Genomic DNA, 25742 nt, shown 5'->3' with positions numbered 1-25742 from the left:
ACATTTTTGTAAATCTCTTCAGTGGTGGTGGGATTCTCATGTCCTCTTCTGCATTCAATCTGTTGTAATATGTGGTTTTAGTTGAAATATATAAGGAAATTTAGCCTTATACAGAAGTGTAGTTGGTTAATGGAGAGCTATAGTAATAGTCTTTTCAAACAATTATGCATATTATTTTGAATTCTACACCCAGTATTCCAAGTGGTAGTTTACTGTAGGTTTAGTTACCATGTGGAATTTGAAACGGTATTAACTTTTCATAATCTCTTATATTAAAATCCATTGATATATTTTGTGCTCTGAATGGATATTTTACCCAGGCATGATTTTGTAACCTTATACCATGGTCATTTGGAAATACTAGAATTTCAGTCAGAAGTTCCAGATCTTCAGATGTTAGACAGTATCAAAAATCACATGTTTATATCACCACCAGTCTCATTAGAAAAAACTTTTAAGTAGGGGTACTCTGTCAAGCTTGCAGTGTTGGATACAGGTTTTCCATAATTATAATTTCTGGTTGAAAGCTCCAGTGCTATAATATGCTGCAAAAGTACAGTGTTACGATTTGCCATTGTTTTCCTTGAAGTAACAGGCTCACTAATTCATTTTTTAATATAAATACAATTAATTAACATACAATGTATTATTAGTTTCAGTGGTAGAGGTCATTGATTCATCAGTCTTTTATAATACCCAGTGCTCATTACATCACATGCCCTCCTTAATGTCCATCACCCAGTTACTCCATCCTCCCACCCCCCTCTCCTCCAGCAACCCTGGAGGTTGTTTCCTATGATTAAGAGTCTCATGGTTTGTCTCCTCTGATTTTGTCTTGTTTTCTTTTTCCCTCCATTCCCCTATGATCCTCTGTTTTTGTTTCTTAAATCCCACATATGAGTGAGATCATATGATAATTGTCTTTCTCTGATTGACTTATTTCACTTAGCATAATACCCTCTAGTTCCATCCACGTTGTTGCAAATGGCAAGATATCAATTTTTTGATGGCCGAGTAGTATTCCATTGTGTATATATACACCACATCTTCTTTATTCATCTGTCAGTGGACATATGGACTCTTTCCATAGTTTGGCTGTTGTGAACATTGCTGCTATAAACATTAGAGTGCAGGTGCCCCTTCTGATCACTACATTTGTATCTTTGGGGAAAATACCCAGTAGCGTAATTGCTGAGTCATAGGCTAGCTCTATTTTCAACTTTTTGAGGAACCTCCATACTGCTTTCCAGAGTGACTGCACCAGCTTGCATTCCCACCAACAGTGTAAGAGGGTCCCCCTTTCTCCTCATCCTTGCCAAAATCTGTTGTTTCCTGACTTAAAAATTTTAGCCATTCTGACTATTGTGAGGTGGTATCTCATTGTGGTTTTGATTTGTATTTCTCTGATGCTGAGTGATGTTGAGCACTTTTGTGTCTGTGTGTTGGCCATTTGTATGTCTTTGGAGAAATGTCTGTTCATGTCTTCTGCCCATTTCTTGATTGGATTATTTGTTCATTGGGTGGTGAGTTTGATAAGTTCTTTATAGATTTTGGAGACTTAGCCCTTTATCTGATAAGACATTAGCAAGTATCTTCTCCCATTCTGTTGGTTGTCTTTTAGTTTTATCAACTGTTTCCTTTATCTGGTGAAGTCCCAAAGTTCATTTTTGCCTTTGTTTCCCTTGCCTTTGGAGACCTGTCTAGCATGAAGTTGCTGCAGCCAAGGTCAGAGAGGTGGCCTGTCTTCTCCTCTAGGATGTGGATGGATTCCTGTCTCACATTTAGGTCTTTCATCCATTTTGAGTCTATTTTTGTGTATGGTATAAGGAAATGGTCCAGTTTTGTTCTGCATGTGGCTGTTCAATTTTCCCAACACCATTTGTTGAAGAGACTCTCTTTTTTCCATTGGATATTCTTTCCTGCTTTGTTAAAGATTAGTTGACCATAGAGTTGAGGGTCCATTTCTGGGTTCTCTATTCTGTTCCATTGATCTATGTGTCTGTGTTTGTGCCAGTACCATACTATCTTGATGATTACAGCTTTGTAATAGAGCTTGAAGTCCGGGACTGTGATGCCACCAGCTTTGGTTTTCTTTTTCAACATTCCTTTGGCTATTCAGGGTCTTTTCTGGTTCCATCCAAATTTTAGGATTATTTGTTCTAGCTCTGTGAAAAATGTTGATGGCATTTTGATAGGGATTGCAATTGAATGTGTTGATGGCTCTGGGCAGTATGACATTTTGACAATATTTGTTCTTCCAATCCATGAGGATGGTACGTTTTTCCATTTCTTTGTGTCTTCCTCAATTTCTTTCATGAGTGTTCTGTAGTTTTCTGAGTACAGGTTCTTTGCCTCTTTGGTTAGGTTTATTCCTAGGTATCTTATGTTTTGGCATGCAATTGTAAATGGGATTGACACCTTTATTTCTCTTTCTTCTCTCTCATTGTTAGTGTATAGAAATGCAGCTGATTTCTGTGCGTTGATTTTATATCCTGCAAACTGCTGAATTCCTGTATGAGTTTTAGCAATTTTGGGGTGGCATCTTTTGGGTTTTGCACAATAGAGTATCATGTCATCTGGGAATAGCGAGAGCTTGACTTCTTCTTTGGCAATTTGATTGCCTTTTATTTCTTTTTGTTGTCTGATTGCTGAGGCTACGACTTCCAGTACTGTGTTGAACAACAGTGGTGATAGTGGACATCCCTGCCTTGTTCCTAACCTTAGGGGAACAGCTCTCAGTTTTTCTCCATTGAGAATGATATTTGCTGTGGCTTTTTTTATAGGGCTTTTATGATATTGAGGTGTATGTTCCCTCTGTCCCTACACTGTGAAGAGTTTTAATCAAGAAAGTATGCTGCACTTTGTCAGATGCTTTTTCTGCATCTATAGAGAGGATCATATGGTTTTTGTCCTTTCTCTTATTAATGTAATGTATCACATTGATTGATTTATGGATGTTGAACCACCCTTGCAGCCCAGGCATAAATCCCACTTGGTCATGGTTAATGATCCTTTTAATGTTGGACCCTTTTGCCTAGTATCTTGGTGAGAATTTTTGTGTCCATATTCATCAAGAATATTGGTCTGTAACTCTCCTTTTTGGTGGGGTCTTTGGTTTTGGGATCAAGGCAATGCTGGCCTTATAGAATGAGTTTGGAAGTTTTCCTTCCATTTTTATTATTTGGAATAGCTTCAGAAAAATAGGTGTTAATTCTTCTTTAAATGTTGGTAGAATTCCCCTGGGAAGCCATCTGGCCCTAGACTCTTGTTTTTTGAGAGATTTTTGATTACTGCTTCAATTTCCTTGCTGGTTATGGGTCTGTTCAGGCTCTCTATTTCTTCCTATTTCAGTTTTGGTAGTTTATACATCTCTAGGAATGCATCCATTTCTTCCAGATTGCCAGTTTGTTGGCATATAATTGCTTATAATATGTTCTTATAGTTGTTTGTATTTCTTTGCTGTTGGTTGTGATCTCTCCTCTTTCATTTATGATTTTCTTTGTTTGGGTCCTTTCTCTTTTCTTTGTGATAAGTCTGGCCAGGGGTTTATCAATTTTATTAAGTCTTTCAGAGAATCAGCTCCTAGTTTCATTGATCTGTTCTACTGTTCTTTTGTTTTCTATTTCATTGATTTCTGCTCTAAGCTTTGTTATTTCTCTTCTCCTGCTGGGTTTAGGCTTTATTTTCTGTTCTTTCTCCAGCTTCTTTAGGTGTGAGGTTAGGTTATGTATTTGAGACCTTTTTTGAGAAAGGCTTGTAGTGCTATATACTTCCCTCTTAGGACCACCTTTGCTGCATTCCAAAGGTTTTGAACAGTTGTGTTTTTTCATTTGTTTCCATGAATTTTTAAAATTCTTCTTGAATTCCCTGTTTGACCCATTCATTCTTTAGTAGGATGTCTTTAGCCTCCCTGTATTTGAGTTCTTTCCAAATTTCCTCTTGTGATTGAGTTCCAGTTTCAAAGCATTGTGGTCCAAAAGTATGCAGGGAATGATCCCAGTCTTTTGGTACCATTTGAGACCTGATTTGTGACCCAGTATGTGATCTGTTCTGGAGAATGTTCCATGTACACTGAAGAAGAGTGTGTATTCTGTTGCTTTAGGTTGGAATGTTCTGGATATATCTATGAAGTCCATCTGGTCCAGTGTGTCATTCAAAGCCCTTGTTTCCTTGTTGATCTTCTGCAGATGATCTGTCCATTGCAGTGCTGTTGGGGGGGGGGGATCTGGTGTTAAAGTCCCCTACTATTATTGTGTTATTATCGATGCGTTTCTTTAATTTTATTAATTGGTTTGTATAATTGGCTGCTCCCATGTTAGGGACATAAATATTTACAATTGTTAGATCTTCTTGTAGGATAAACACTTTAATTATGATATAGTATCCTTCCTCATCTCTTATTATTGTCTTTGGTTTAAAATCTGATTTGCCTGATATAAGGATTGCCACCTAGCTTTCTTTTGATGTCCATTAGCATGATAAATGGTTTTCAGTCCCCTCACTTTAAATGTGGAGGTGTCTTTGGGCTTAAAATTAGTCTCTTGCAGACAGCATTATCAATGGTCTTGCTTTTTTCCTGTCTGATACCCTGTGTCTTTTGATTGGAACATTTAGCCCATTTACATTCAGAATAACTATTGAAAAATATGAATTTAGTGCCATTGTATTACCTGTAAAGTCACTCTTTCTGTATATTGTCTCTGTTCCTTTGTGGTCTATCTTACTTTTGGGCTCTCTCTTCACTTACAGGATCCCTTTTAATATTTCTTGTGGGGCTGGTTTAGTGATCACAAATTCTTTTAGATTCTGTTTGTCCTGGAAGCTATTTATCTATTTTGAATAACCTCTTAGCTGGATAAAGTATTCTTGGTTGCATATTTTTCCTCATTTAGCACCCTGATTATATCATGCCAGTCCTTTCTGGCCTTCCAGGTCTCTGTGGATAGGTCTGCTGCCAGTCTAATGTTCCTACCCTCATAGGTTATGGACCTCTTGTCTAGAGGTTCTTTCAGGATTTTCTCTTTGTCTCTGAGATTTGCAAGTTTCACTATTACATGTTGGGGTGTTGACCTGTTTTTATTCATTTTGAGGGGAGGTTCTGTGTACCTCCTGGACTTGAATGCCTATTTCCTTCCCCAGATCAGGGAAGTTCTCCAGTATAATTTGCTCCAATACAACTTCTGCCCCTCTCTCTTTCCTTTTCTTCCAGGATCCCAGTTATAATACTGTTTCACTTTATGGTATCATTTATCTCTCGAATTCTCCCCTCTTGATCCAGTGGTGGTTTTTCTCTCTTTTTTTCAGCTTTATTCTCTATCATTTTGTCTTCTGTATCACTAATTCTCTCTTCTTCCTCATTTCTCCTAGGAGTTAGAACCTCCATTTTTATTGCATCTCATTAATAGCCTTTTTTAAATTTTGACTTGATTATAGTTCTTTTATTTCTCCAGAAAGGGATTCTCTAGTGTCTTCTATGCTTTTTTCAAGCCCAGCTAAGCATCTTTATAATCATTATTCTGAACTCTAGTTCTGACATCTTCCTTATGTCCATACTGATTAGGTCCCTGGCAGGGACCTTTTTTATTCTCTTTTTTGAGGTGAGTTTTTCTGTCTTGTCATTCTGTCCAGAGAAGAAGAGCTGAACAAGAGAACAAAATACTAAAATGACAGTGACAACCCCCAGAGAAATACACAGTAAACAAATCAGAAGAGAACTGAAATGGAAAAAAGAAAAAAATTAAAATTTAAAAAATAGAATATAATCAGACAGATAAACAGAACAGAGCAATATACTGGATCCTGTGTAGATTTTGGTCTGTTTGTTAGTAAACTAGATCCCAAAATTGTAAGGAAAGAAAAACGTATGTATGTACAAAAATAAAACCAAATACAGTTAAAGGATAGAATGTAACTGTAAAAGTGAAAGTTAAAAGACAAAAAAAAAAAGAAAAGAAAAAAACAAGAAAGATTATAAACAGAAAGTTGAACAGAACAGAGCAATACACTATAACCTGAGTGTACTTTGGTCAGTTTCTTAGAAGAAATTACATCTCAAAATTGTAAACAAAGAAAAACTTATATATATTATATACATATACAAAAATAAAATACATTGAAAGGATAGAATATAATTGTAAAGATAAAAAGTTTAAAAAGACTTTAACAGAAAAAAAAAAAAAGAATATGATCAGACAGGTGAAGAGAACAGGTCCATATACTAGATTCTGGGTGTATTTTGGTGTGTTTGTTAGAAGAAACTGCATCCCAAAATTGTAAGAAGGAAAAAAAAATATATATATATATATATACACACACACGTATATATATGTGTTGTGTGTGTATATATATACATACACACACACAAATTAAATACAGTGAAAGGACAGAATTTAATTGTAAAAATGAAAAAGATTTTTAAAAAGAGTTGATAAAATAAGAAATTGGTTGAAAAAGGAAAGAGACCAAAAAAAAAAAAATTAAAATTGAAAGACTAAGGAATCATGGAGGAAAAACCATGAATTCTATATACTATTTTCCCATAACACTGTAGTTTTGCATTTCTGTGTGATTGGTAAACTTGGTCTTCCTCAGTTGTTTTTGCTGATCTGGGGGAGGGGCCTGTTGCGTTGATTCTCAGGTGTCTCTGCCCCAGGCGGAATTGTACCACCCTTGCCAGGGGGCCAGGCTAAGTAAGCGACTCCGGATTGCTCTATGTGACTTTTGTTCCCTGAAGTCTTTCTGTTCCCTTTAAAGGATGACAGTGAAAATGGTGGCCTCCCAATCTCCAGCCCCAGAGCAGAAAGCTGGGGCCCCATTCCTCAGTGTGCACTCAGGGAAAAGCAGTCAATCACTTGGTCTCCCCGGTCTCTGACTGCACTCCATGCTCACCCAGCTTGTGACCGAGCATTTCTATCTCAGGCCCACAACACCGTTTCAAGGCTCCAAACCCTGCAGACTTACGTGGTGCACACCTGTGCCGCTCTCCCCGGGGGGGAGAGAGTGGGGTCTTGCTGAGGTTCTGTCGCTCACTGGGCCCCTGTTTGGAGAGCAGTCACCCCACAGTGCCTGGGTTGGTAGTATATGGAAGCCCCACGCTGAGAGCCCACTCCAATGGCTGGGAACTCTGCCGCAGTCAGGGACCCCAGTCTTCCTACAACCCCAGGGATCCTGAGACCACACTGTCCCACCTAGGATTCTGCCCCACCCTGCCACCTGAGCACCTTTCAGGCAGATGCATCCCTCACCAGAGCAGACTTCTAAAAGTTCTGATTTTGTGCCCTGCTGCTGTATCACTTTCGGGTGCCAGCTTATAGAGCCTCCCTCCCCCCTTGGTTTATCTTCCGATATATGGCCTGGGATTCACTTCTCCGCACCTTCTACCTTGCAGGAAGTGGTCCCTTTTCTATTTGTAGTGTTGCAGTTATTCTTTTCTTAGCTCTTGGGTTGAGTTCACAGGTGTTCAGAATGATTTGATAGCTATCTACTGAACTGCTGGGACCAGATGAAACTGAGGTTTCCTCCTACTCCACCTTCTTGGACTATCTCCTCACTAATTCATTTTTTTAAAACTTCTTGCCAAATACCTAAGTGTAAATAACTGGTTTATTTGTAGTTGTTCTTTCAATTTAAAATAAAAATGGTGTGGGTCGCCTGGGTGGCTCAGTCGTAATCGTCTGTGTTTGGCTCAGGGTGTGATCCTGGGATCGAGCCCCGCATCGGGCTCCTCCGCTGGGAGCCTGCCTCTTCCTCTCCCATTCCCCCTGCTTGTGTTCCCTCTCTTGTTGGCTGTCTCTCTGTCTGTCAAATAAATAAATAAAATCTTTTAAAAAATAAAAATAAAATAGTAAAATAAAAATGATGTTCCATTTTGGGTTGCGCTTACATCTCAAAGTGCTTTCCCATGAGAAACCATCATACTCAGGTATGCAACACGAGCTTTATGCGTACTTCCCATTTTATCAAACACTATTGAAGAGACCACACATGTATTCCAAGAGTTGATTTTAATATAGTTAATATTTTTACTGATTCGTCAAGAATATTTTAAAATAAAACTGGCTTTTTTTTTTTTTTCTAAACCGTGAGTGTGTGGCTGTGTGGAATACAGTTACTACTAATACAGTTTGATACCACTGCCTTGAGTTTGCTAAGGTACCAAGACTTTTACCAGCCATACTTTTTGTTGAGTCAAGGCAAGTGTAGTGAGAAAGGAAAGTGGCATCTCAGTATTATTATAAAATAGTTTTGACTTTGTAGATCCCCTTCCCCAGGGGCTCCTGGACCACTCTTTGAGAACCTCAGCACTAGAAAACTTACGAATTCTAGGCTAACTTTAAAATATTTGTAGGTTGATGATTATGGTGATGATTATTCCTCAGTTATGTGTGAGATTATAATGGATTGCAAATAATCCTACTTGAATTATAATATATGAGAAAACTTCTTTCTATTTTAGAGTTTTGCAAGTTAGCAAATTTAAATGTAGTAGTGTAAAAATCGTATTTCTTCTCTGGTTAGATGGGATAGTTTACAGATTTTATCTATTAAAAAGTGTTTTATGTATGTTAATTGTTAAGTGACCTTCGCTCAAGTGTGTTTGCACATTTGTGTGACTGTTGTGTTTTTGTCACTCCTCTCCCCCTTGTTCATTTGAAGAACCCCCAACATGTTCTCCTCAGCAGTTTACTTGTTTCACGGGAGAAATTGACTGTATCCCTGTGGCTTGGCGCTGCGATGGGTTTACTGAGTGCGAAGACCACAGTGACGAACTCAATTGTCCTGTATGCTCAGAGTCCCAGTTCCAGTGTGCCAGTGGGCAGTGTATTGATGGTGCCCTCCGATGCAATGGAGATGCAAACTGCCAGGATAAATCAGATGAGAAGAACTGTGAAGGTATCTGAAATTCCTGGGGCCTGGTTGTGTAATATTTTTTTCCATTAATGTTCAGTTGTTTGAAATTCAGAATATTGCTTTGGCTAAATGGTAGATTTGGGTTTTTTTCAAGTACATTTGACTCTGTTATGTTTAAACCTAGTAGCATGTTCCAAATTGTTGTTTTAATCCACTTACCATGCATAAGGTTTATACACTTAAATAAGCTTTGCAGATTGAGAGATGAGGCCCAAAAGTTAGACCTTCAGTATGTAAAAATAGTCCTTGTTTCCACTGAACTCTGAATGTAGATTTATTTATTACAATGTAAAATAATTTCATATCTTCCTCTTTGCACCACTAACCTTTAACATGGTAAAAACAAATTCTCTAGAATCTTTTTAGTGTGTAGAAATGCATGTAGAGGGCACCTGGGTGGCTCTGGCGGTTAAGCTCTCTGCCTTTAGCTCAGGTCATGATCCCAGGGTCCTGGGATTGAGCCCTGGGTCGGGCTCCCTGCTCATCGGGGAGTCTGCTTCTCTCTCTGCCCCTCCCTACCAGTCTCTCTCAGATAAATAAATAAATCTTTAAAAAAAATGCATGTAGAATTCTTAACAGAATTATTAGTGAAAGATGAAATTTAATGTAAAGAACAAAATAGGAAATTTCCTGCTGGATTTCTTTTCCCATTTTCTCTCTACCAATGGAAATCCCCAGAGAATAATTTTTAAGTTATATTGTAAAGTCTAATTTGTTTTTCATTTACACCCAGAAGGCTTTTGACTCTTGCCAGAGTTTGACTTTACGTGTTAGTAAAAGTAAAACTATTTACATTTTTCCCCTAGTGCTTTGTTTAATTGATCAGTTCCGCTGTTCCAACGGTCAGTGCATTGGAAAACATAAGAAATGTGATCATAATGTGGACTGCAGTGACAAGTCAGATGAACTGGATTGTTGTAAGTAGGACTAAAACCTTATATATTACTCTCATGGGAGAATTTTTAAAATACTTTTTCCTTTTCTTCATGGGTGAATTTCACTTAAAATTATCGTCTCTTTATGAAGAAACAAGCATTAGGGGCACCTGGGTGGCTCCGTCAGTTAAGTGTCCAACTCTTGATTTTGGCTCAGGTCATGATCTCAGGGTCATGAGATCAAGTCCTCCATCGGGCATCTTGCTCAGCCCAGAGTCTGCGGGAGAGTCTCTCTCTCTCTCTCTCTCTCTCTCTCTCTCTCTCTCTCTCTCTCCCTCCCTCCCTCTCTCCCTCCCCCCACTTGCGTTCTCTTTCTCCCTAAAATAAATAAATAAAAATCTTGGGGAAAAAAAAAACAGAAAGAAAGAAGAAGAAGAGAAACAAGCATTAATGTTAAGCTAGTTATTTGTACCAGGATTTTTTATGTTTTGCTTTTACTAATTCCTTAAAAACAGCAGTTTTCTTTGCACAAAAATCTCCACAGAAACATTAAGGGAAGCATCAGAAAAGAATAAATACTATTTTTGCCACAACTAAAGTTAAGAAATTCTCAAACCATTTAGATATGTGGAAATGAGTCAGTGGTATAAACTTGAGATTCTGAACATTAGCCCATATTTATCATCTCTCATTTTTTTCTTGACACGTTTCCACCGGTTTCTCAGTGATTTTAAGAGCTTCCTTAAAATGCAGCCTGAGGATTCTTAGGCCAACATATACCCCTATGCCTAAAGACCCTACGGTACATAACTCATAGTTTCTTCGAGGGTCATATAACTATTGACCAATGGCCTGACATAAAATATATCCCAAACTGATAAACTTAGTTCTGAATGGAATTCAGCATAAGTCAGGTCTACCCTGTCAAACTGATTGATAGAATTTAGGTAGAATTCACTTAAAAACTCTTTATACATAATGAAAACTTCAAGCTGGTATTTTTACAAAATTCAAATGGGATCCTTACTAAGACTTTTAGAACCTATTCATTTATTCAGCAGACTTTTAGTGAATGCCTGCTACGTGTTGAGGGTCCATGGTTCCTGAACCAAGTTTCTCAAAGTCCTCTCTGGTTGAGGTAGTAGTAAGAAAAAAGATTTCGAAGCCAAACAGAGATGGATTTGAATTCTAGCTCCACCTCTTACCAGCAAATTATTTGTTGTTAAACTTGAGTTTATCTCTAAATGAAGATAATATTTAGCCTGGTGGTCGTGAGAAAATTAAAGAATTCAGTGTATATAAGATATATAACCTGGCTCATAGTAGACACTGTTGATAAAGGAGTATGATAAGTGATATTAAATGTGCTATAATAGAGATCTGTATAAGTGGCATCAAAAAAGAGAGTGGTCAGATCTTCAGGAATGAAGATGGGGTTCATCAAGGAAGACATCTTAGAAAAATGGTACTTAAGATTGGGTCTTGATCAGTGAATAGTGTTAATTGTACAGATAAATGAAGAGATTGCATTCCAAGCAGAGAGAATATGCTTTTCAAAAACAGAGTGAAACAGGCACCTTTGGGAAACTATATGTAACTGGGACTGCCAAAATACAGGCGATGTCCTGAGGAGGGGTGTCCGCAAGAGAGTATATGTAAGGGTGAGATCATAGAAGACTTTGCTTTTCTTCGAAAGAGCCTAGATAGCATCCAGAATAATGGAGAGCCATAGAGAAGCTTAAGTTAAGGACTGGCATGGCTATGTAATTGTGAAAGCTGTAAAAATAGATGGATTGGAAGTATAAGATTATAGGCAGGGAAATGTTAGATTGATTGCTTTTACACTTTTTGATCACATCAAGAGGAATACAGAGATGTGAGTATACACATAAAGAAACAAAAGTTCATACCACAGTACTTACCATATTATGTAGACTGTATTCTGAAGTTTCTGTCTTAAAATGCTGATTGCAACCCACTAAATGGTTTTCACCATCTGTTGACTTGCAGCCTCTAATTTAAAAGTACTTAGGAGGCTATTGTAGTTCAGACAGAAGGTGATTATCTAAATGAAGAGAGCAGTGGTGGTGGAAAGGAGGGGATAGATTGCAGGAATACAGTAAAAAGGGTTTCGTAACCATTTAGATGTAGCTGATAAGTTTAGGTTGACTTACAAGTACCTCACTGAATGACTGGAGTCATTAACTAGAATATATAGCAGAGACTGAAAACTGAAGGATCGTTCCTTATCTTGGGCTGCAGATGTAATATTTGGCTGATTAGGTTTTCTATTACTTTTTTAAAACTTAATTTAAATGCCTTTGATTTGCCACAGGTGCCATCATTTACTTATGATCTGCTTTATCCCTGGAATCCACGAAACATGTTGGACACTGGTAAAGATGAGTGCAGGATAGATAGGTTGCATTCAAGTTGTCAGTGGGATATCCCGTTGACACTGTTCAGGAAGTTGTCAACTGTACAGATCTTTAGCCAAGGGAGAGATTTGGCCTCTTCAGTTTATTAAAGATAATTAAAGCTGAGGCAGTGAATGAAGTCTCTCAGAGTTAAGTAGAGGAAAGAACTCTACAAGAACGTAGCAAGAACTCTAGCAAGCACCTGCACTTAAGAGATGGAAGAGAAGGAAGCCAACAAAGGAAACAGAAAAAGAATAATCAGAGATAGTAAAACTAAGAGAGTGGTATCTTGGAAGGATATCGATGAGACATTTTTGAGAAGAAAACAGGAGCCATCGGTATTGAATGTTTGGAGAGGGAGAGGTCGGTAAGATGAAGAGTTTAGTGACCTTTGCCTGACAGGTTTCTCTGTGGCCGTGAGGATAGAATCCTGATTTCCGTGAGTTAAGATGTGACCCAGAGACTAAGAATTGGGGATAGTGAGTATAAACTATTCTTTCTTGAAGGTTGGCATTGGAAAGCAATGCCAAGGCACTGGAAAGGAATAAAAAAGATAGATGGCTGCTCACAAGGACTAGGGAAAATATGTACCCCAGAGTCCACAGACGAAATATGTAGCTGGCAACCCCTGTGTTCCCTGTAACTTAGTGATAGCATTTTTTTCTTGTTTGTTTAATCTGTCAGAGGGCAAGTTTAGCTGTGGGTGTGGGAGATTTAAGGTAATACGAAGCAGAAGGAAGGTTTTTAAAAGATCTGCAGTTTATGGGGCCCGAGTGGCTTAGTCGGTTAAGCATCTGAGTCTTGATTTCAGTTCGGGTCGTGATCTCAGGGTCATGAGATTGAGCCTCTTGTAGGGCTCTGTGCTCAGCAGGGAGTCTGCTTTAGATTCTCTCCCTCTCCCTCCCTCTCTGCCCCTCTTCCCCACTTACACTCTCCCCTCTCTCTCAAAAAAATAAATAAATAAAAATTAATTAATTAAATACACACACACACACACACGCACACACACACATATATATATATGATCTGCAGTGTAAGATATAATCTGACTGTTCAGAATGGAAGGATTTTTCCTTCTAAATAGAAGAGTAATGCTCTAAACTTGACGAGCCCTTTTACTGTTTACCTGTAATATTGATGCCCCCTGCTTCTAAAGCCTCAGATAGCTCAGGAAGGTGAATGCCATGGGCAGGGTCTTCCTCTATTGCTCTCAGGCTCTGGGCTTTGTAAGTACTGAAGTATCAGAGACCTTACATTTCTTGCCCTCAGGCAATAGATTCACCCTGAAGGCACCAGCATATTGGGCCTGAGAGCTAATGCTCTCTTTAGCTTCTAATCTCACCAGGCCTGTATGTCACTTTTCAAACCTAACATCAAGCTCAGAGCTACTTTTGGCTTCTTCATTATGCCTGGTAAAACATTTGATGACTTTCCTAGGTCCATCCCTTTTGGCCCTAAAATTTTCTCTGAAATTCATAATAACCGTGTTATTTTATGATATACAAAATGAAGTAGGATAAATTTTATTTTTGTATTTAAAACTTAATGATGCTTAAATGTATGATTCACTTACATCTTTGTTTTTATCAATTTATAGATATATTTTTCAATGTATTGTTTTATTTCTGTCTTCACTTAAAGATAGTTCATTTTGATTGCTAATGATATTTACCTGTATACCCAATGGGGCATGGTGTATATGTATTTATAGAAACAAAAAAATGGTTGTGACTTGTCTTCACCAGCTCACATTCTGCTCAGAAGCCCTCTTTTTAATAACTACTCTGAGTCTACAGTTGTTTCTGCAGTATATAACTGTACTGCATTCTCATTTCAGATCCAACTGAGGAACCAGCTCCACAGGCCACCAACACCGTTGGTTCCGTTATTGGAGTAATTGTCACCATTTTTGTGTCTGGAACCATATACTTTATCTGCCAGAGAATGTTGTGTCCACGTATGAAGGGGGATGGGGAAACCATGACTAATGACTATGTCGTTCATGGACCAGCTTCTGTGCCCCTTGGTTATGTGCCACATCCAAGTTCTTTGTCAGGATCTCTTCCAGGTGAGTGAAGACTGATCCATTGAGAATCAAGTCTGGGATCCTGGCAGGATTGCCAACTTTCCATTATGGAAATAGGATATTGCCTAGAGTCTATTTCAAACTAGGCTACTTTGGTTTTAAAAAATTTGGATTTAAAAAATTCTAAGAACAAATGTTCTCTTTACTTTTAGCACTCTTTTTATAAAAGGTTATAAAGCAAATACATAATACGTGCATTTATACATACTGACTACATTTATCACACGTACTACATCCACTGCATTTCTGGATGTACTCTCCTGAAAGTGAATAGCTAGACATTTGGTGAAGAGTCATAAACCACAGGTCCTTTAGGTACACTACCAGGCGACCTCAGTACTACTGAGCCCAGCAATTAAAGGTGGTAAAAAAATAAATAAATAAAGATTCCTTTTCAGCAAAGATTTGGAAATAGCTGGGTGATAGCCAGGAGGGCTATATTATCTTATAGGGTTTGTTTAGGCATAGCCAGGTAGCCAGAAATTCTGTGTACTTGGGTAGACCAAATTACTCCAAGGAAGTACGGCTTGCTTTTCAGTGTCTTCTGGTGTCCATAGCGAAAAGCAGCTTTTTTTAAATGAGTATGGAGAAGAAAGTGTCAGGCAAAAGCTCTCGGAAAGTAAGAACTTATTCTGGGTGTAAATCTAAGAAAACAGATACGATTTTGAAACTGTTGATGATAATGATTCCTTGTTGCTGTACCTATTTTCAGATAGTGGAATATGGGAAGTCACGTGGAAAATAATAGAATTTCTTCTTTAGCATTGGTGGTTGTGATTCCAACAACATTTGCATCCAGTAGATGAAGAAGTAATCTTCTGTACTTTGTATTAATGCCCTTAAAAGTGGATTTCGTTTCCTCTTGAGTAAATCTGTTGTTTAATCTATCCTGCTTTACAGCCTCCACGCCCCATAGTCTTTCTTCTGCAGATCCTCCAAGGTTGAAAACTTATTTTGAAGAGCTCTGCTTCTATCCTTGGACAGAAGGGATGGGAGCTATTTAGTTGGCCTTGTTCTAGGCCAGCTCTCAGTAGAAGTGTTCACTTCTAGAGAATATTCATTTCCCTTCTCCATAAGTTTTTTCAATTATTATTAGGAAAAGAGGGCATAAATTGTTTTAAAATCAAACTATTTGGCTATTGGTATTTGTAATCCTAGTATTGAGTAAAAACATTTTATGCATGGAAATAATTTTTATAGATCTTATTCATCTTCAGTATTTATCCTCCTTCATTTTAGGAATGTCTCGAGGTAAATCAATGATCAGCTCCCTAAGTATCATGGGGGGAAGCAGTGGACCCCCTTACGACCGAGCTCATGTCACAGGAGCATCATCGAGTAGTTCTTCAAGTACCAAAGGCACTTACTTCCCCGCAGTAAGCAGTCTATTTTCCTTTGTTTCACTTTGATTGCTAAGATAAATAGGATCCTAGATTTTTAACTTAAATGGGGGTACTCGGTGGTAATGTAAAAAGTTTTTTAGTATAGAATTTAGGCATATAGGGCTCACGGGTAGGATTTACCACCACCATGCAAGGGCTCTTAAATCTAAGTTTTTAAGCTGACTGTGTGGTAACCAGCATATTTGAAAGCACTAGGCAGTAATTTCATAGTTTGGATAAAAGTAGGACCACTGAATAGTATCTCCTGAGAGGCTCAGGATCTACATTCTGTGACCTCCCCAAAAAAGGAAGCATACCTGGTATTTCTCCTAAGTCAGTGATGTTTCTCTAAACATTTGTAATTAAAAAACAGAACTCAGCTGTGCTGAACTTAAACCAGTGAGTTACAGATTTCCTTCTTACCACATTGCACTGTTTAGCCGTGATGAAACTGTGTCTTAGGGAGCGGAGAGCCCCCACTCCTAAAGCACTATTTGAGATCAGTTCTTTGGGAAAGAAAGATTGTGCTAATTGTGTAATGGAAAGGAATACAGACAGATGAAGGAAGAGCATATAAGAAAGTCTAATGTTCTTTATGTGTCATAGACTATTGTTATTTTAATAATTTAATTATTTTTCCATTTAGATTTTGAACCCTCCACCATCCCCAGCCACAGAGCGATCACATTACACTATGGAATTTGGTTATTCTTCGAATAGTCCTTCCACTCATAGGTCCTACAGGTAATACATATCTTCTCTAGTATAATCCAAGTATTTATTAGAAGAAAGAAATATTCTGGTTGTGGGTTTGATGGTAATGCTAATGTTGCCCCATCACACATCCTTTTCTTTCGGGCATTATACATTTTTTAAAGAGACTCACAAATGCTGGCTTTTAGAGCCTCTAATTTTTTAGCAGTATTCTAAGGAGAAGTTACCCACCAAAATAACTGATCTCAAAATAGGTTACTGCTCAAGTTAGGTTTGATTGATAGTCTATTGACTTAAGACTATCCAATAACCGGTTCTTAGACTGTCAGTCAAACCTAACTTCAGAGAGTTGTGAGAGCTGTAAATAGCAGGGGGACTAAGAGCACAGAATTCGAGAGAAGTGGAGAGAAACTGAAGTTAGCCGTTGCTTCACATACTTTCTTACAACCTGGAATGAAAAATTTCTCATAAAATTCCTTGGACTAAATCATGACTCGCTAAAATAAATGAAATATATTTGTAAGACAAAGTGGAAAATTAGGCCTTTCTGCTGATTTGTGTCTTTAGAGCGTATTGAGCAGGTGAGGTACTAGTGTATTATATCCTTACTCTTTTCATCTTCTTTCAAAGGCCAGCAGAGAGTCAGCAGCTTGGTAGTCTCTGTGTAAATGCTGAGTGCTGTGTTTATTGGCATCCCTCCAGTGCCTGTTATCTTCTAGTTAAGGTGTTTCCTAGACTTCTAGTCAAATTATCCTGATACAACCTTACAGATATATAGGAACCAAGTGAAACTGTTAACAGTATCTTATTCAGAACTCGCATTTCAATTCATAGGTAAGACTATTTGAGACAGGCTTGATTCTGAAGTGATGTTTTTATGTTGTATTGTAAATGTTGCTTTCCTTGCCACTGGTTTGTTCTAAAAAGCCAAAATAGGAAGCAGAAACCTGTAAACTGAAAAAACAAAATGAAGGACCTAAAATTTTATTTTTAAAAAATGAATTTCTTGGGGGCACCTGGCTGGCTCAGTTGGTAGAGCATCCAGCTCTTGATCTCAGGGTCATGAGTTCAAGCCCTGCATTGGGCAGGGAGCCTACTTAAGAAATAAATAAATAAATGAAAATTAATATATTTAAATTGAATAAAACATTGTTCGATTAAAATGAACATAATTGCATCAAAAACATTTCTTATTTGACCATTTCCCAAGTCTCAAATTAAGCCCAGTTTCTTTCTTCTGAGTCACACTTTTCATCATTTGTTGAGATTTTTGTCCAGCCTGGAACATAAAAGAATAAAAGAATTTTGCTAATTTTATTTCCTTTTCTCTTAACTGGGTCCCCCCGCCATGAAAATGTTTTAAATGTTGAGCCAAGAAATTTCACCAAGACTCAGTTTGCCTGATTGGACAGAAAGATAAAACCTAAAAAGTATTATGACATCATGTCAATATTGGTAGTAAAAACGCTTGAGAACCTGCTCAGCAGGTCATGTAACTTCTAGTCTTTTGGCAGCCATTTCTTTTGAAGCAAACCCTGGTGATAGCAAATGGTTTATATTTGGGATAGTATCCCGTGGAGCTCTGTAGCACTGGGTCTCTCATGGATTGTTTACTTCAGTGTTACGCATGGTCCTGCCCCTCTATTGTAGTCACTTCGATGACAAAGCATATGAAGAAACCTTGACTGGGATGAATATGAAATAAGACCAACTTTACGATGTTTGGAATATAAGTGGTATATGAGGTTATGGAGAGAAGTAGAAAGGCTAGAAAGGCTAGCACTTTTAGCTCTTCTTTTCATTAGTGTGTTCATGTCTTCTCAGTTCCTTTTTTATTAGTTAGCCGTGCCGCAGACTTGATTAACAACCGTAGATTATTTGAAAAGGTAGAACAACAAGTATAAGAAATAAATTAGGTCTCTGAAATACATATTAGAAAATACACTGGTCTTACATGGATACTTAGAATTGATCATTTTGTTGTTAGGACAGTATGCTTGTCTGTACACAGGGGATCAAAACTCTTTCCCCCAAACCACAGCACTTTCTCTTTGCTGATAGTAACAGTAATGGGATAGATACGCCCCTTTCGCTGTCTACCAAAATTCAGCATGGCTTGCACAATATTTGTTTTAAAGAGAGAATGAAGTCTTCAGACATCATTAAATTATTCATTAGGTAAATTATAGAGCAGTTAAAGAATGTTAAAGGAATACTAACATGATTGAGTAGGATCAAATATGTGAAGACCCATTCTTCTCACAGACTGTGGAAGAGCAGAAATTGGTGAGGTCTGTCTGTCCACAGGTAGACTAAATGCAAAATGTATAACAGATTTTCCAGAGATGATCATTAAGTATTTGAATAGTTCTTTGTTATTCAGTGATACGGGTTAACTTCAAGGTCTAAGAGCACATCAAGAGGCTAGGTTGAGTTTACCTCTGCATTGCCATTCTATCAATTTTTAAATGCCTCTAGTCACATTTTATTTGCAAATATGAAATACATGCTATCTTCCTCCTTTAATTGACCATTGCAAATTGCCTCCTGGTCTGTATAAATTTAAATTGTAGTAGTGTGTTATCTTGAGTGAAGTTTACATCTAATACTTCTGTATACTGATAGGGACCACTGCTTTTCTGTAAAACTAAGTGTCTGCTTCTCTTGATTTCCCCCATACCAGCTACAGGCCGTACAGCTACCGGCACTTTGCACCCCCTACCACACCCTGCAGCACAGATGTTTGTGACAGTGACTATGCTCCCAGCCGGAGAATGACCTCAGTGGCAACAGCCAAGGGCTACACTAGTGACTTGAACTATGACTCAGAGCCTGTGCCCCCACCTCCCACACCCCGAAGCCAATACCTGTCAGCAGAAGAGAACTATGAAAGCTGCCCACCTTCTCCATACACAGAGAGGAGCTACTCTCATCACCTCTACCCACCACCGCCCTCTCCCTGTACAGACTCCTCCTGAGGAGGGGCCCTCCTCCTCTGACTGCCTCCAATGCAAAAATGTAAATACAAATTTGGTTGAGACCTGGAGGGGGGGAGGGAGCTATTAGAGAAAGATGAGGCAGACCATGTACAGTTAAAAATTATAAATGGGTAGGGAATACTGGAGATATTTGTACAGAAGAAAAGGATATTTATATATTTTCTTAAAACAGCAGATTTGCTGCTTGTGCCATAAAAATTTGTATAAAAAATAAATTTGTACTAAAAGTTTTATTTTTGCAAACTAAATACACAAAGCATGCCTTAAACCCAGTGAAGTGACTGAGTACAAAGGAAACAGGAATAATAAAGGCATCACTGACCAGGAATGTCTGGGCTTTATTGATACCAAAAAAAAAAAAAAGAGAGAGAGAGAAGAAGAAGAAGAAAAATGTAAGTCCATCTCAGAGCAGCAAACCAGAGATACTTGGAAGTAGCCAAATAGCCTTCATGTTAACTAATATTTGAGGGCCAACAAGTTTAAGAAATCACAAAAGGAATTTAAAAAAAGGAATTAAAACTAACTTTGGACAAAGGGCTTTGTTTTCTCTAGGAATCCAATTATTTTAGTGAGGAAAATAGGTATTTATAAAAATCCCTTCTGGGTGTTGCTGTTGTAGGAGATCCGCTTCCAGTGAGATGGTGTGGGGCTCTTTGCGTGTGCAAGTCTTCTGTCCCTACCTTAGAACCCACAACCTCTGTCAAAAGAATTAATTTTTTCTCTAGGTGTTTTTACCTTGCTTCCTCCCCCAGCAGCTTTGTAGGCCATTTTGCCAAGATACCATGATTTATTCACAGCTTTTTATCTGAGGATTGATTAAATGGAATTTTCTAAATTAAGGTTTCACTTTAATATTTCTACTAGCTCCATTCCTCTGTAGGCTTAGCTCTTCAGTTTGACTGCTGTTTTTGCATAATGATCAAAGGTTAGACATATTATTGCTCCTCTTCCAAGAATGTTTTAATGCTCATTAAAATCTCTTTTTACAACACATATAGGCAATGTTTAAGAATTACAAATTTAACCATTATGTTTTTGTTGTAAATTAATCATATATCCTTGCAGTACTTTCAGCATATAATTACACAATATGAAATCATTTATATATATATATTTTTCCTAGTAAAACATTTAAATATGTTCCGGTTAGAGACAATCTATTTAAAAAGAGAATTTTTTGTTATCATTAGATTTTCCCTTTATTAACTGTTTATGACATTTTCATGTTCTTTAGGCCAATTTTTCTCAGAATGATGTCTACATACATACCTCTTAATGTGTGACGTGAGTTTAATATCTTCCTGTTACCCAATGTGAATGTTAGATTGTTTTCAAATTATCCACAAATTATTCTTATACTCACCTTTTATATATTTGTGTGTGTTCTCTCTTATTCCATTATGGATTAAGATGATTTAACAAATTTACCAATATGGATTAAATGAGAAGGCCAACTAATAACTTCTCAGCTGTCAGAACTTGGGTGGAGGGGAATAATGGAAGGCTCTTACGTCATCTGCCTGACCTGCGTGGTCCTTGGGCTGCTGTATCTTCAGCTCTTCGGGCTGACGTGTGGGATGATTCTAGCACTGCTCTGCCACCTTGCCACAAGTTAGTTTCCTGCTTTTCCAGCACTTCTCTGCCAAAACTGAATGTGTTTTTACACTAATGTTTTTTGCTTTAACAATTGTTGGTCAGTTAGTTACAGAATGCTTTTTTTTTTTTCTTTTTAAATTCTGTCTTGCTGAGACCTCTCTGGATTTTTAGGGCCCGAGAGAAAACAATGGAAGAAAAGATTTAGAATTTTGGCAGGGGTGAAGTAACTTTTTAAGCAATTAAAAATACCTAAGGAAACTTGTTAAAGAGAAAAAAATGTGGTTTCAGAATAATGCGTATATTGTTGGGGACACCTTATATGAATCAGGTGCACTTGATTTTGCATATAAATGGTGATCCATCAGTGTCTTGCATTTCAGTCAAACAAGCATTAACTCTTCCTGTTGGTGGACAAAGTGCTCACAGTCTAACAGAATGGACCCTGGAGTTGCATTCTGTGACACGAGGGCCTTTGATGCTTAAATGAAGATGGAAAGGTTAGCAATAACTGGGTATCAATTAGAATTTGAGAATTCTATATGTTTACATTTTTTAATGTGCATCTTTATCCGGTGGGCTTCCCATGTGGAAACTTGCACTATAACGAATTAAGAAGAATATTGCCTTGTTATATCTCAGTCCAAGTGCTTGTACTGCGATGGCAATGGCCTCTTCTTGCAAAATACTGATTTGTGTGCCAATTTGTTTGAAATTATTTGAAGGCAGTTCCGCTTAATCTCAGAATCCTCTTTCTGGGGTAGTTGAGATGGATTCTTATTATTTTGGGGAGGGTACCTTTAAATGAGAGAATTATCAAAATTCAGGAAAGATTGGCCCTCAGGTTACATGGACAGTTAAGCTTAGGTAAACTCTCTTGAGTATTAAACATGAGATTTAATTGGAAAAACTGAAAGTAAAAAATAAACATGAGCACAAATCAGGGGAAAAAGTGGAAAAGGGTTTGGAATCTGGTGTATTGCTATATTCATTATCCATGAGGTAAAAAGGAATAAAGTGTTATTAGATTCCTTAAATACTAAGGTATTTAATTTTGAACATATGTCTTACAGTATGCCTGTTTACTGGTGTGATTAAAATTATCTGAGAAATGCCAGGGATGTACTGTATGGTTACTAACATAATAAAAAAAATTTAAAAAAAATTATCTGAGAAATGAGCTCTAGCACAGCGTACCCTTTCTGCCCTGTATAGTAGACTAGGCTTCACTGAGGTGGTCTTTCTAACTCGGAACTTTTATAATTTTGAACTTGCCTCCTTCAGAGCCCTGGTCTTCTGAACAGTGGCCAAGGAATTTTGGTGCTTAAATCAGATAATGGCATAGTCACAAGAAAAAGCAGAGTTAAGGGATAGAATTTCTCAGTATTAATTTTTCTTTCATGAAATTTTATTATGCCTTTGACGCCTGCTGCCCCTCTTCTGTAGTAGCATACGTGAGATGCTGTCTGTCTAGCAGAAAACTAAGAGTTATTTTAATGATTTTAATTTTAATATAAAATACTTTGTGATATATGACCCTTGAGAACAGCTGTTCTAAAGGGATGATATATATTTAGAAATGAAGACTTTACAGTACATTTTCATCTAACAGGCCAATAATTTGGGGGCAGGGCTTTTGAGCAGTAAAATTTTAGCATGAATTGAGGATTGTATTTGTTCATCATTTTAAAATACTCTAAAGTCAGTAATTTATATAAGGCCAATTCCAACTTTGATAATATATAAAAATAACCACCATCTGCATTAGGTAGCGATTAAGTTTGGGGTAAAATCTTTTTGTTTTGCCATCAACGCCTATTAATGAAGAATACTTCGAGCCCAGTTAGTAGCTGTGGCTTACCTAGCCTATTCATGCATCTTTGTATGTTTATGTAACCTGATACCAGCCATCATAATAAGACTCCTGCTTCTCTGTGATAGTTGTGCTAGTGGAGTCCTGTGCCTAGATTCGATTCCTAGAAACGTAGTTTTTAAAATTGCTTTTTCTCTTGCAGGGGAAACTTGCCACTTCATTGATTTGCATGCCATAAGAGCTACGTATTGGTTACCATTACACATCTAACAAAATTGAGAAACAAAAGTCTTGGGCTTTTCATATCCCAAGCTTTTAATAAGCTTAAGTCTGTATAATGACATACATAGTATGTTTGGAGTGTGGCTATGAGTATGTGAATATCAGTTGGCCAACCAATGTGTGGGCATCCACAAATGAGACTATACACTAAGTGTAGACAGGGACTGAGTCATAAGTTTATAATCAAGTGTTGTTTAAAACATGTTCTCAGAATTCTTAAACTCAAGTTTAATTTTATTTGGTATTCCTTTCTTTATCCGAAGCCTAAAATGAGCCAAGAGAAATAACAGATGATTTCAGAAAGTACTGGTAGCATATGTGTGGTTCTGACTTCTGGGATGGCATCATTTCATAATAGTCCCAAATTTTGGCTTTGGAAATTTTCAGTTTTAGGGGATAACATTTTACATTTATAGTTTAAAATTTTTAAATTAGGAGCTTTGTGAATCCGTATACTCAGGACATTTCCGTTGGACTTGCTTCTGCATCTCTTCAAACTAAGCCTGCACCTGAGTTAGAAGGGGGTGGTTAGTAAGATCTAATATTCTTACTACTTCACCCTCCCTCAGGCCGGGTAAATTTTACTCAGTTTTTCTTTCTCATAAGGCATCCTTAAGCTATTATTAAGTTTATTGCTGGAAAAAATCCTCATGAGTTTACAGATACAACTATAAACTATGTGATTTCTTGTACTCAAAATATAGACCTAACAAAAACTAACTTGTAGATTTTCACCATTACTTAGGGTTTACCGAAAAGTTTACACCAAAGATTTAGAGACAATGTGCTTTTGCTTATGCCTAACTGTCCATTTTTTTAAACAAATATAAGCAGGGCAGGGATATAAATATATATATATAGGTCTATCTAGATAGGTATACCTAAATATGAATTTAAAAAGAAAAGAAAGTGAATAAATCTAATTTTACATTAAATTAAATATCTGGGGTTAGTAGGAAAATTTGAAAAGAGTTAAGAGGATACCAAGAAGCTTAAGCTGGACTAGCCTTATTTGCAAGTGAAGGATCTGGTGCTGCTTTCAGATGTTTATCCTTTGTGTTTTTAAATTTTTTCTTAAGCTTTAATCTTTGTTATTGTCTTAAAGTCAGCTGGTGTTTCTTGTTCATGGACTTTGGTACGATGGTGCTTTGCAAGGATGTATTTATATTTTAATGGCCAACATTTGGTCAGCCCTTGTCCACTATTCACTTCCCCCTTTTTGTAAAATAAGTGCTTTAATTGTAAACTGTATAAAAATACCTTGTATAAATTCCCTTTTGATTATTACAATAAGCTGAGTTGTAACAAATGAAATGTTGATTTTTATAATAAAACAGTGGAAAATAAAAGTGTCATTTCTTTTTAGCAAGGTATTAAAACAGCGGATTGTGCTTTGCTGTGACTTGTGTTTCAGAGGTAACAAAACCCACCTTTATTGTTTGCATTTCAAATAAAATACAACCTTGGAAGAGAGGTTTGAGAAGGCCTGTTGCATAGTTCAGTGTTCGGCCATACCTGTATTGGGAATAGAGAATAAGGAAAACATTTTGTGCGTCCTGCCGTGGTTTTCGCTCAATTCCTGGAAGGAGCCAGGCTGTGGACGCCGAACCTCCCCCTTCAGATTAGCTTTAAAAATGAACATTGCTCCCCCAGGGGTAGAGCCCAGGACGCCATGATACTGAGGGTAGCAGAATATACCACCTCAAAAGATGCCACTTGGGCATCTTGATTGTTTTGAGTCGGGTAGGCACCTTAAAAACAGCAAATACAGATAGACGCTTTCTTTGAGCTCCCCTTATCTGCCTGAAGACAGATCCTCTACAAGGAACACACTTGTCATAAATCATAAATCCCCTCCCTGAGAGTTTCATCAACCAGGGAAAATTGATTCTTAGAAGAGACTAGAAAAAACAGCCAGATGAACTTTGCCACAACTGTCCCACTTCCCACCTGCTCTTCTGAGGGCCCATTCATCTTTCCTAAAAATCACTCTTCCCTGAGATGTCTACATCATCCCTCCCCTTTTCCTATTAATATGATATTTAAGCCTGAATTCTAAGCCATTTTGGGGAGTTTCTCAGTATCTCCCATGCGTACATAAGGTGTACACGTTAATAAATTTGTTTTCTCTTGTTAATCTGTTTTTTATTACAAGGGTCTCAGCTAAGAACTTAGAAAGATAGAACATTATTTTCCTCCCCTACAATACTCTTTCCGGAGAGGGATTAAAGAACCAATGAGAACTCAAAACCACTAGATCCCTGCTTGAGTCAAAGTTTGCTGGTTTGACAGGAAGCTTTATTATTTGGCATTAGGTTAGATGGAACAAATCTTAGTGTAAAGTTCTTTTCTTAGCAGATGCTCTTGAGTAAGTGAACTCACCTTGACTTCTTTGCTGACCCTCCCATTCTTTCTTCTGGAAAACAAAAATGACAAGTTGTGCTGTGGGCAGAACCATGGTTTTGGTTTGCCTGATTAAAGGCAGGCTCAAGAATGGGAAGGACAGTGCAAATTTTGGGTCCTTTTCTGCAGGTGGGTTTTCTGCTGAGTTTATACAGTCTTTTTGCATGAGTATTTCTGTAAATTGAAAATAAAGGGTAAATGACTGTTGATGGGGTTCAGGACATGATACCCCATAATATGGCACCTTAGCATAGTGTATATTTTAAGC

At 37.5% G+C, this 25742-nt stretch overlaps 1 protein-coding gene across 3 annotated transcripts in view; it reads left to right on the top strand.

The window, feature by feature from the left end:
* Positions 1-24453, top strand: part of LRP6 (LDL receptor related protein 6) — a 171286-nt gene extending 146833 nt beyond the window's left edge. Inside the window, exons 12-17 of one of the 3 annotated variants that reach the window (XM_034644777.1) lie at positions 8656-8892; positions 9717-9827; positions 14040-14270; positions 15528-15664; positions 16317-16414; positions 19068-24453. In XM_034644777.1, the coding sequence (XP_034500668.1) occupies positions 8656-8892; positions 9717-9827; positions 14040-14270; positions 15528-15664; positions 16317-16414; positions 19068-19362 (1109 nt within the window). In that variant the 3' untranslated portion in view covers positions 19363-24453. The remainder of the gene's footprint in view (positions 1-8655; positions 8893-9716; positions 9828-14039; positions 14271-15527; positions 15665-16316; positions 16415-19067) is intronic. The other 2 variants (XM_034644775.1, XM_034644776.1) reach the window with 2 other exon arrangements.
* Positions 24454-25742: the final 1289 nt, after the last annotated feature.

The sequence above is a fragment of the Ailuropoda melanoleuca genome, chromosome 16, assembly GCF_002007445.2.
Source record: "Ailuropoda melanoleuca isolate Jingjing chromosome 16, ASM200744v2, whole genome shotgun sequence".
Lineage (NCBI taxonomy): Eukaryota > Metazoa > Chordata > Mammalia > Carnivora > Ursidae > Ailuropoda > Ailuropoda melanoleuca.
Note: the sequence above shows the minus strand (reverse complement) of the source record. Positions and strands in the feature narration are given on the sequence as shown.